General features: G+C 43.6%; 1 protein-coding gene across 1 annotated transcript in view; it reads right to left on the bottom strand.

The window, feature by feature from the left end:
* Positions 1 to 12,327, bottom strand: part of LOC129712997 (glutamine--fructose-6-phosphate aminotransferase [isomerizing] 1-like) — a 54,616-nt gene that overhangs the window by 37,429 nt on the left and 4,860 nt on the right. The window contains exons 2-6 of the mRNA XM_055661838.1: positions 8,988 to 9,095; positions 3,955 to 4,062; positions 1,704 to 1,829; positions 886 to 944; positions 108 to 242 (exon numbers count right to left, since the gene is read on the bottom strand). Of these exons, the coding sequence (XP_055517813.1) occupies positions 108 to 242; positions 886 to 944; positions 1,704 to 1,829; positions 3,955 to 4,062; positions 8,988 to 9,095 (536 nt within the window). The remainder of the gene's footprint in view (positions 1 to 107; positions 243 to 885; positions 945 to 1,703; positions 1,830 to 3,954; positions 4,063 to 8,987; positions 9,096 to 12,327) is intronic.

The following is a 12,327-nucleotide window of genomic DNA, read 5'->3' on the forward strand; positions in this document are numbered from 1 at the left end:
GGCCTGAATGGCCTCCTTCGATGTCGTCATCAATAATGAAAATATAACATGCACACATTTTAACAATAAACCTCAAGGTGGGTCCAAACTCTGCAATTCTCACTCACCAGTTGCTGGATAACTCTCTCCACCAAAGTGGCAAAGCTGATCTCCTCATTCTCACTGTTGTCGTAGACGTATTTGATCAGCTTGGCAATAGACTCGGTATCGGTCTCTGACTCAAACCCGTAGCCTTGGCTTTCCTGAAGGGAGCGAGAGAGAAAAACATTTGCACGAATGAGCCACGTCCAATGACACCAGCAACTGAGTCCTCTTATGAAGGCCTCCAATGTTGTCACATATAAGAGTGTAGTGAAATGAGAGTGCGCTGGGGGAGGTGAAAGGGCATCAGCAAGTTTGGCTGAGGCTTTCATAAAGGGAGACAGAACATTATAAGCAGGGCTTCTGGAGGAATACCAAGACAGTTAAAAGGTCAGGCACAAGCATGAAAGGCAACTGGAAGTGGGGCAACAGACCAGCAGAATTGGAGATCAAAATTTAAACTTGTGGTAATTTGACAAACGACAAACAAAAGCTTGCGCACACTGGGGGCAATTTACACAAACGCCAAGCCAATTAGCCCACATACCTGCACGTCTTTGGAGAGTGGGAGGAAACCAAAGATTTCGGAGAAAACTCACGCGGTCACAGGGAGAACGTACAAACTCTGTACAGACAGCACCCGTAGTCGGGATCGAACCTGGGCCTCCGGCGCTGCAAGAGCTGTAAGGCAGCAACTCTACCGCTGTGCCACCGTGCCACCAGTTAACTTCCAGATGAGGGAATAACTATGTTTGACATGGTAAGGATGCTTTGAAAGTCAATACTTGGTTATTGAGGGCTTACCAGGAACTTCTGCAGAATCTTGTGGTTGGTAATGATGCCATTATGAATAACGATGAACTCTGCAGATTAAAAACAGAAACATCACTGCAAGGAAGAGACAAGAAGAGCACAATATATTAAGTAAGGTCTTAGTCTATAGTCAGGGTCAAATTATTAAGACTTATTTCAGTAAATGTTCATGTCCTTGATTAGAAGTTATAATTTTAATAACTTTAAAATATATAATTTGATTTTTATATATATATAAATATATAGATATATATATATATATATATATATAGATATATATATAAAAAATATATATATAAATCTAATTTTTACAACTTTTTATATATATATATATATATATATAATAAATATATATATATATATATATATATAAATCTAATTTTTACAACTTTTATATACATTAAGTACGGTAATAAATATATATATATATATATTACCGTACTTAATTTTTATAACTCATATATATATATCAAAATTAATGCAGGAAATGCGACAATGCCTGGCATTCTTTACGTTCAATGCCCCAAGCCCACACATTGATAGTGGCATCAGTTAATACATCCTGTTTACATTGCACCAATGCCACTCACGTGACCTCCTTGAACAATAAACCCTTCGAGTGTTTGCGTGTTGTTATGCATGAACCAGTCCTTCAGTGTCCAGTGGGGAATGGACTGGTTCACTGGACCAAGCTTCAGTGCATCCTTTAGCACGTACAGGCCGTACAGTGGCGCAGCGGTAGAGTAACTGCCTCCGAGGTGCAAGCGAATGGTTGTCCGTTAAAATGGTGGGAGGGCACACACACTCACCATTGTCTTTATCCGACCTCTGTGGGTGAGCGTTGACTATATTAGGAACACCATGCGTTGCCCAGCGAATATGAGCAGCAGCAAAATGTGTTTCATATTCAACATCAAAGTCAATATCCTCTTGTTCTGGAAAGAAAATCAGAACATATTTAACATAGTGTGACCGCAACAGACTGCAATTACAGACAGGTTCGCTGGTCGGCACGGACAAGTTGGGGCAAATGAACTATTTCTGTACAGTGTGACTCTATGACAATCACCTAAAACTCAGACTAGACAATACCTGGCATAGCGTGTATTAATTTGATATTCCTACCTGACAAAAATAATATACTTGCCACAGCTGGAATGCAAGAAGAATTCCTGAGATGCCAGGTCTTCACATGCATAAATGAGGCTGCATTCTTTAGAATTTGGGAGAATGAAAATTTACCTCAATGAAACGTACAAAATTCACAATAGGCTCAGCAGTGTTGATATTACGATTTTTAAAAAAAAGATTTCGCGGCCAAGTTATCTGGAATTGAGGGACAAAGTTCCAAAAATGAGGTGCAGACTATTTAGTAGTGTGAAAGGAGTAGAAAGTTCTAAGCTAGGGTTCTGAGCCGATTCACCTCAATCCCATTGTGGGCATTGGACTTTGTCTATGGAACTGATGTGCTACAATGCTGAGAACTATATCTGCATTCTGTATATTATACTTTGCTCTAACTATTGTACATGGGTTTGATTTGACTGTATTTCTGTATAGGGTTATCTGATCGGATTGGATAGGCTTTTCACACTACCTTGGTAAATCAGACGATAATAAACTTAAAGGTCGAGGAAAGGGCAGCTAACCTTTCCGGCGGCTGTCACTCATACTAAACAACGTGGTGACCTCGGACTGACTGCCAAGAATGGTCACCCCCCCCCCCAAGCCAGAGGGGCACTATTATTGCTCTCCCTTTTTTTTTTCAAAATCGTTTGCTATGTCGCTCTTCAAGGGAGATGCTAAATGCATTTCGTTGTCTCTGTACTGTACACTGACAATGACAATTAAAATTAAATCTGAATACTGAATCTGAATCTTAAAATTATGTTCTGCATTCAAAGGGCAGCTAACCTGTGGAATTCTCTACATTAGAAACTGAAATACATTCATAGCCAGAAATCCATTAGTCTGTGGTGAATTGAATTGAAGACTGTGGGGATAGGGCATGAGAATGGTCATAGAATGGCAGAACAAGCCAGAGGGGCTGAACGGCCTTTTGCTCTCCCTTTTACTTCTTGTTTCAGGTCATCCCAAATCAGCCCTTGTACTTTCGCAGACTTCAGGCTGATGCCCTGTACGACTTCAAGCTGATGGCTTCGGGCATTTCTGGGGAATAAGTCACCAAATTAAACTAAACTAAATCAGGAGTACATGACTGCATGTTGGCACAGCGGTAGAGTTACAGCACCAGAGACCCGGGTTCGATCCTGACTACGGGTGCTGTTTTGTATGGAGCTTGTACATTCTCCCCGTGACCTCGTGGGTTTTCTCCAGGTGTTCCTCCCACACTACAAAGACATTCAAGTGTGTAGATTAATTGGCTTGAAATAATTGTAAATTGTCCCTAGTGTGTAGGATAGTGTTAATTTAGTTTTAGGATTATAGATTCAGCGCAGAAATAGGCCCTTCGACCCACTGAGTCCGTGCCGACCAACAATCCCCGCACATTAACACTGTCCTACACACACACACTAGGGACAATTTACACTTACACCATAGTTGGGATCGAACACCGTTACCGCGCTGTATCTCCAAAACTGATTCTAAATAAAAACAGTACCGTACAGGAACTGGCCCTTCGGTCCACACTGTCCGTGGCGAACATGATGCCAAGTGAAACTAATCTTATCTCCCTGCACAGATCCATATCCCTCCATTACCTGCATATCCGATTGCAAATAGTGCTGTAAAATCTGTGTCATTCCACATTCATCATTTGCGCGTCACGCAGGTGGTGCGTGAAGATTTTGTGAATCCCAAAACCCTGGGGTGCTGCGCGCGACTGCGCGTCACTGCCTATGTCACCACGCAACACGCGCGCGTAATGCACGCATCACGTGCACGTCGGGTAAATGATGTCGGGTAAATGACGCCCAAGTGGGACAGGCCCTTTAATCGTATCAAAGCAAGTTTACATAGCAATAAATCTCTTGAGATTATGAGATGTTAAAAATAGCCATGAAAAATCTTTCCACTTTAAATCAAGAATGTACTTACTGCTTACTTCCTCTTCCAATAACTTGATTTTACCATTTCTTTTAATGATACAGATCTGTTTCCCTTTGTCGCTCCGATCCTTGTTATTTCCTCCATCAATTCCAATACCTTGGAAGAAAGTCAGAGATAAATTTATATTCAACAAAATCTTCACTTAACATAAGAAGCCATCAGATCAATGTAAGCTCATGAATGAGAGAGTTGGCTTGAGTGTCATATGTTTAGTTTAGTTTAGAGATACAGTGCGGAAACAGGCTCTCCAGCCCACCGAGTCCGCACCGACCAGCGATCCCCACACATTAACACTACCCAACACATACAAGGGACAATTTTACATTTACACCAAGCCAATTAAACTACAAACCTGTATGTCTTTGGAGTGTGGGAGGAAACAGGAGAAAACCCAAGCAAGTCACGGGGAGAACGTACAAACTCTGTACAGACAAGCACCCGTAGTCAGGATCGAACCCGGGTCCCTGGCGCTGTAAGGCAGTAGCTCTACCGCTGCGCCACATGCCCCCCATGGTCTACTTCCAGTCATCCCCTCTCAGGGTGCTTGACATGGAATGGAATGATGAGCCAGTGGGAATAGGAGTTGGGGAAGGGGACATTGTCCAAACATTAAGATTACGAGGCGGATGAAGGAGGCAATGCAAGAAGGGGTATTAAGAAGGGAGCACATATACTAAATACGACCAAGATCAATGGATAGGGAGTGCATTCGGGGGTCTCTCTCCCAGCCTCACCATCTCTATTCCTTCTTCATTTCATGTCCAAACACACCCATGTTCCAGTATCCTGGAATGAGCCTCCTTTCACCTGGCTCAGACAACCACTGTGAAATCACTTGCACTGGATCAACACAGGCAGGAGGGCAAACGCAAGACCCGCTGAGACCAGGTGCTTGGGCATCACACAGGGTCATGTACTGACAACATCAATGAGGGAATTGGGAAAATCTTCCTCCACAACATCAGATGTGCACAGAAATTCAGCTGCATAACCCCAATGAATATTGCAATAAGATGCATCCATTCACCTAACTTCTGGGGGATGTAGCAGCCTAAAATGTGCCACATTGCTTTTTGAAGATCAGGCAAATTGATATTAATGCCTCATTTCCTGACCTCAGGATGACTATGGAATGATTTACAGAGAACCATGTACCTTCTAGAGTATATACTAAAAAAAGTCCCCAGGTTACAGCAGAGTTCCGTTCTAGACAATAGACAATAGGTGCAGGAGTAGGCCATTCGGCCCTTCGATCCAGCACCACCATTCATTGTGATCATGGTTGATAATCGCCAATCAGTACCACGTTCCTGCCTTCTCCCCAAATCCCCTGACTCTGCTATTTTTAAGAGCCCTATCTAGCTCTCTCTTGAAAGTATTCAGAGAACCGGCCTCCACCGCCCTCCGAGGCAGAGAATTCCACAGACTCACCACTCTCTGTGAGAAAAAGTGTTTCCTCGTCTCCGTTCTAAATGGCTTACCCCTTATTCCTGAACTGTGGCCCCAGGTTCTGGACTCCCCCCAACATCGGGGAACATGTTTCCTGCCTCTAGTGTGTCCAAACCCGTAGTAATCTTATCTGTTTGAATAAGATCCCCTCTCATCAGAGAATTGTTCGCAACCGAAACAGCTGTGACGGGAGAGCAAGCAGGCACGGGCCGAGTGGTCGCCAGCTGGACTCACTGACTTGGCGAGTGAGGGAGTGAGTCTGCCCAACTCAGCTTCACACCACACAGCCTCCAAGTGTCGCAGCTTGGGCTGTCAGCAGGCACCAGTGGGAAGGAGAAAAAAAGGCAGACGGGAGTGCCTTGTTCCCATATGGCAGAAGATGCTGGCAGCAGCTGGCAAATCCACCTCACCGATCTCCCACACACCTGCTCATTGATACAGGCTGTCCATACATAAAACGCTGATAACGCATGGAGGGCCTGTAGTGGGATATATATGGCAGCCAACACATACAACCCTGCCTAGAGTCACATTCAAACTAAATTGTGAGCACAACAGGTGTTAAAATAGCCCTCATGACTTACTAATGTCTTAATTGTGGCCTTCAGTCGGGGAGGATTATTTCGATGAATCTTCTTTTACTCTTTGGTATTTTAAATACGTTCATTTTAAGATAAAAATTAAAATAATAAAAGATGAAAAAAAAAAAATTAATAAAAAGGATTTGTTCTACAAAATTTGGATTCATTGAAAAGGTCGCACTTAATGGCCTAGAAGGCTGCAGGTTCCCCACCCCTGTTCCAAGACAATGCTACCATCCGTTGCATCATCCCCTCCCCTTCCCTCACCATGTCAAAGAGACTGCTAGATTCTCATCCATGCCCTGAGCTCAGTCTTGTAAAGGAGGGACCAGGCATCGCAATTACATCCAGTTGTTCAGATGCATCCAAGGTAGATGCTTAAATAAGCATCACCTTGACAAAGCGGCCCTTCTGCACCATTTTAGCCACTCTAAAAGGAACACTAAAAATGTCTCGAGAGAAATACTTGCAGCACTCAAAAAACTGTTGCACCCGAGTAAACCTGTTCAACAGGCATAGGTGTGTCCAAAGATCCTAGTGCTCTCGGATCTTTGGGTGTGTCTAAGCAAAATAATGGAAGATGTGACTTTGGAGACACAAGATCCTGGAATCTGGACCGACAAACAACTTGATGATCTCAGCGGGTCAAACAGCACCAGTGGACGGAAAGGAATGACTAACCCTGCATCAGGATTCAACTTGAAACTCTGTTGAACGCATGCCCGAACACTGTGCGTTAACCTCTCCCCCAATGTCAGCATGACCGAGGAGATTGTGAGCAACTTCAGGAAGCAAAGCTGCAACTAAACACTCCTCTCATCAGCTAGAATGCAGTCCTGGCCTCCCATCTATCTTCTTGGAGACCTTATCTCTCTTTAGTCTGACATTATCTTCCACTAACTGCTGTATCCTTTATCTTTTATCTGTGCATTGTTGGATGGCTAGATCGCATTCCTGTATGAAGATAGACACAAAATGCTGGAGTAACTCAGCGGGTTAGGAAGCATCTCTGGAGATAAGGAAGCGGTGATGTTTTGAGTCAAGACCATTCTTCAGACTGGATTTATGTATAGTCTTTTCTTTGACTGGATAGCACTCAAACAAAAGCTTTTCACAATACTTTAGTACACTTGACAATGTTTAACAAAATATCTCATTGCCCTGGTCATCATCAGTTGCAATCCAGGTTTGTCCTACTCTGGTGTTTCACCTCAAGACCTGGGCTGATACTCCAGCGCACAAAAGAAGAATTTGACACCATCAGATTGCTGCCTTACCCTGTTCCTGCTTTCTCCCCATATACATAGAAAGTAGGTGCAGGAGTAGGCCATTCGGCCCTTCGAGCCTGCACCGCCATTCAATATGATGATGGTTGATCATCCCATACCTGCCTTCTCTCCATACTCCCTGATCCCTTTAGCCACAAGGGCCACGTCTATCTCCCTCTTAAATATAGCCAATGAACTGGCCTCAACTACCTTCTGTGGCAGAGAATTCCACAGATTCACCACTCTCTGTTGAAAAAATTATTTTCTCATCTCGGTCCTAAACGATTTCCCCCTTATCCTTAAACTGTGACCCCTTGTTCTGGACTTCCCCAACATCGGGAATAATCTTCCTGCATATTCCTGCATAACCCTTAAGAATTTTGTAAGTTTCTATAAAATCCCACCTCAATCTTCTAAATTCTAGCGAGTACAGGCCGAGTCTATCCAGTCTTTCTTCATATGAAAGTCCTGCCATCCCAGAAATCAGTCTGGTGAACCTTCTCTGTACTCCCTCTATGGCAAGAATGGCTTTTCTCAGATTAGGAGACCAAAACTGTCCCTTGATTCCATTAGCCCTAAGAGCCACATCCAACTCTCTCTTGGACTTGCTAGTTGCTAGGACAAGTAGAACTCCAACAACTCTCAAGAAACTCAACAACATCGAATTCAAGTGAGCCTGTGGCACTAGCACCCCATCAATGATCCTAAACAGCCACCCATCCACAGCACTCCAACAGCAACTCAGAAGCCTGTGACCATTACCACCAAGAAGTAAAATGGATTTATGCTCATGACTACCCATTATCTGCAGGCTCTCCTCCAAATTTCTTACCGTTGTCTGACAAAATGAAATCTATCACAGATCCGTGATCCTTCATGGGTCTAAATGCTGGTACTCCTTACCCAAGAAGACCTTCACCCAAAAGGACTGCTACAATTCAAGGTGCAATTCACCACTACCCTGCCAAAAGCAATTCAAAAGCACTTCAGGAAGGGAAACAAATTTGTCCAGGTTCAGTGGGCCTCTACAGGGTTGGTGGTAGAAAGAGCCACAACTTCCAAGTGTTTGAGCCTGCACATCTCTGAATATCTGTCTTGGGCCCAACACATTGAAAGCAAAAAGAAAGCTCTTCAATACCTCCAATCACTTAACAGAACGAGGAGATTCGGAATTTAAACTAATATACTCAATTGAACTTTTACATGTGTACAATGAGCACTGGTTGCATCAAGGCCTGGTTCAGCAACTCGAATACTCAGGAGGCTTCAGAGAGTGGTAGACATTGCCCAGTACATCACAGGTATTGTCTGCCCCACCATCAAGGGGACCTATGGGAAGCAGTACCTCACAAAGGCAGCCAATATCAAAGACCCACACCACCCTGGCCATGCTCCCATTTCTCTCCTACCATCGAGAAGATGATAGACGAGCCAAAAATCCGTGACCACCAGGTTCTTCGTAACAGTCATCTGCCTCTCGAAGACTGCAGAACACTAACCACAACTTCCGCAACCATGATGTTATATAGTCTGCCGTTAGTTGCATTACAGACTTCACTTTGAACTACTATGGTTACCAGCTGTTAACTTTATCTGTGTGTTATTGCTGTTAAGCTGCAACAAGCAAGAATTCATTGTTCATTATCAGTACAAACAACATTTGAACACTCTTGACTTTAAATGCAAGTTCAGTTTCTCATGCAAAAAAACAAAATCAAGTTACCTGCTGAATCATAACCTCGGTATTCAAGTCTTTGAAGCCCTTTGAATAAGATTTCAATGATTTCCCTTCTTGTCCGTGGAACAAGGTAGTTCAGGTAGGCAAAAATTCCTTGAAAACAAAATAATTGATTCAGGTGTTAAATGTCGCTAATAGTTTAATTAAAATAAAAATCTCATAAAATATCAAATTGCATCCACTTCCTACTTATCATTTACTCCATGACACAATGCAGACACACATACCATTGATAATAGCCCTAAAACAGTAAAGACGGCACAAAAATAAAACCACGTCCTTGAGCCTGCCCCACTGCTCGACAAAATCTTGGCTACTTCCCGATCCCATCCACTTTCCCACCCAGTTCCTACATCAGCCAAACCTTTAAAAAGTGGCATCACGGGTAGAGAGGGAGATGAATAAGGTTTCTGCATGCTGGGCTGCATCATTCAGGGCGAGTATTTTATGTTGCAGTTGTATTTGAGTATTTCAGATTCAGATCAGATTCAGATTCAGATTCAACTTTAATTGTCATTGTCAGTGTACAGTACAGAGACAACGAAATGCATTTAACATCTCCCTGGAAGAGCGACATAGCATATGATTTGAATAAATATTTACATTAGCATATATACAGACATAGGGTTTTTCCTGTGGGAGGAGTGTGTCCGGGGGGGGGGGGGGGGGGGGGGGTGATTGGCAGTCACCGAGGTACGTTGTTGAGTAGAGTGACAGCCGCCGGGAAGAAGCTGTTCCTGGACCTGCTGGTCCGGCAACAGAGAGACCTGTAGCGTCTCCCGGATGGTAGGAGGGTAAACAGTCCATGGTTGGGGTGTAACTCATGTTACAGCAACAATTGCTCTTCGGTTTTGCCGTTTCAACTTTCAAATCGTCATTGCAGGCTGCTCCCGACTCGGTTTCTAATTTATTTGTTTAAAAGCCAACATTTCATTGAGGGCAGCACCACAGCTAACCGACTAATGCATCCAAAAAAAGTGCACCGTTTTAATCAAACGGTAATTTTATTTAGACAAAGCGGCTGGTGTGTAAGAATATTACACTTATTCACTTTTGGGAACTGGCCATCGTTACCAATGGCAGCGATAATTCTCAATCTTTGAGAAAGTGAAGGTGAGCCACCTTCTTGAACTGCAGCAGAACGTCTGGTGATGATGCTCTCACCAGAGTTTTAGATTCAGTGATAACAAATGAGTGGCAACACACTTCCATATCGGTGCGTGACTTGGAGGTGATGTTCTCATTCACCACGCTGTCCTAGCCCTTTTTGCTGGTAGAGGTCGTGAATTTGCAAGATCCTCTTGAAGTAGCCTTGTTGATTAACTACAGTGCATTTTACACGGTCTACGCTCCAACTAATACGCACCAGCATTGGAAGAAGTCAACGTTTAGAGTGGTGTTGCACGGGACATCAGTCAGGGTGGATGCTTGTTCTGGACAATATCATGCTTAGAGTCATAGCCTGTAAACCTGCCCTTTGGCCCAACGTGCCCATGCCGACCAACATGCCGCCAATGACATTAATCCCACCTGCCTGCATTTGACCCAGTTCCAACTGAACCTATCAAATGCTTTACCAAAGAAATATGAGGGAATGCAGGTAGACAAAAATGCTGGAGAAACTCAGCGGGTGAGGCAGCATCTATGGAGCGAAGGAAATGGGCAACGTTTTGGGTCGAGACCCTTCTTCAGATGCAGTGTGCTCCATTTCACAGTCAGGGCTCACCCCCAACTCTACAGACTCTGCATACCCGCCCGGAGGCTTCTCGATCCATCGCATGGTCTGTACGGGGGCCAACGGGAAAAGGGAAGGGCGGCAGTGTCTATCCCATGGTAAACTCTTCATGTTGCTTGGATGTGGTGGTCTTGCCCAACTGCTCCTTCCCCCTCCCACCTGGAACATCTAGCAGTGAAGTGTCGTCAAAACTACCTCCCCAGGGGAATTCATCTCAATCGTCATGACGGCAGTCTACATTCCACCCAGCCAGACATGCAGCCAGCACTTGTGGAATGATAAACCATGGCCAACAAACACTGGACTGCAAACCCTGATACCTGCACCATCAATAGTGGGGATTTCAATAAGGCCAGTTTGAAGTGGATACTTCCAAGTTACCATCAGCACATCTCCTGTAGAACCAGGATATCAAATACTTTCAACCACACCTATGCCATCATCAGCGCTGCCCATCCCTGGCCCGCACTTTGAAAAACCAGATCACCTGGCTGTGTTGCTTCTTCTCTCAAACAGGCAGTGACTGAAGAGCGAAATATATTGTAATGAGCTGGTCAAGAGAAACAGAGGAGTGACCTCATGATTGGTGAACTCAGCAGAGTGGGCAACGTTCAAGGATTCTGAGACTATATGCAATTAGCTGCCAGAGAAGATGGTTGAGACAGGTAACATTACATTTAAAGGCTCCAAGGATAGATACATGGATAGGAAATGTTTAGAGTGATATGAGCCAAACGGGATGACCTTGGTCGCTATGGATTTGTTTCTCTGCTGTGTGATTCTCTGAGCATAAGTCCGAGCACTGCAGTACACCATTGGTAACTTGTTTTCAGGTTTATCCTCATTCAATGCTGGATTGTGACCAACAATAATCCAGGATATTAAATTCCACAACACAGAAGGATCCACCGTGTGAAGGAAGCTAGTCTGAGATATCCTCGTAAAAATACCGTCCATTGGATTTCTCTCAACTGTCACTCTGTGCTTCAGAAGAGGTAAAGTTGTGACAATTTTTTCCAGTAGCAGTGATGAGTATTAGTAAAGGGGCCCTCTCTTTCCCAGTGACTGTCATTTTATATCAGAGATTATGTACGAAAATCTAGTCTGTAATTGAACTCTGTCTTTAAATGCATTAACAGAAAAAAGCTCTGATTTACCACCAAGTTGGTAATGTCAAATAGCCCTGATGAGTCGTAGCACTGATTTTCCACGTAGATCATAGCAGAGTCAGGGGATATGGGGAGAAGGCAGGAACGGGGTACTGATTGGGGATGATCAGCCATGATCACATTGAATGGCAGAACTGGCTCGAAGGGCCGAATGGCCTACTCCTGCACCTATTGTCTATCATAATTTTGCTTAGGTTAGGGACCACAGGAAATTGATATACTGATTTAGGATTTAGTTGTTTATCCCATATTACCTCATTAAGTGAGCACAATAAAGTTTGCATCCTGTTTAAGAAGGAACTGCAGATGCTGGAATGTTTTACTATTGACTATATAAGTATATTACACAAAGCAAGATCAAAGTAAAAAAAAAAAACTTTTATCGTTTAAAAAACTGCCTTTAAAAGTTAAAAATATAAAA

This window comes from Leucoraja erinacea, chromosome 34 (assembly GCF_028641065.1).
Source record: "Leucoraja erinacea ecotype New England chromosome 34, Leri_hhj_1, whole genome shotgun sequence".
NCBI lineage: Eukaryota > Metazoa > Chordata > Chondrichthyes > Rajiformes > Rajidae > Leucoraja > Leucoraja erinaceus.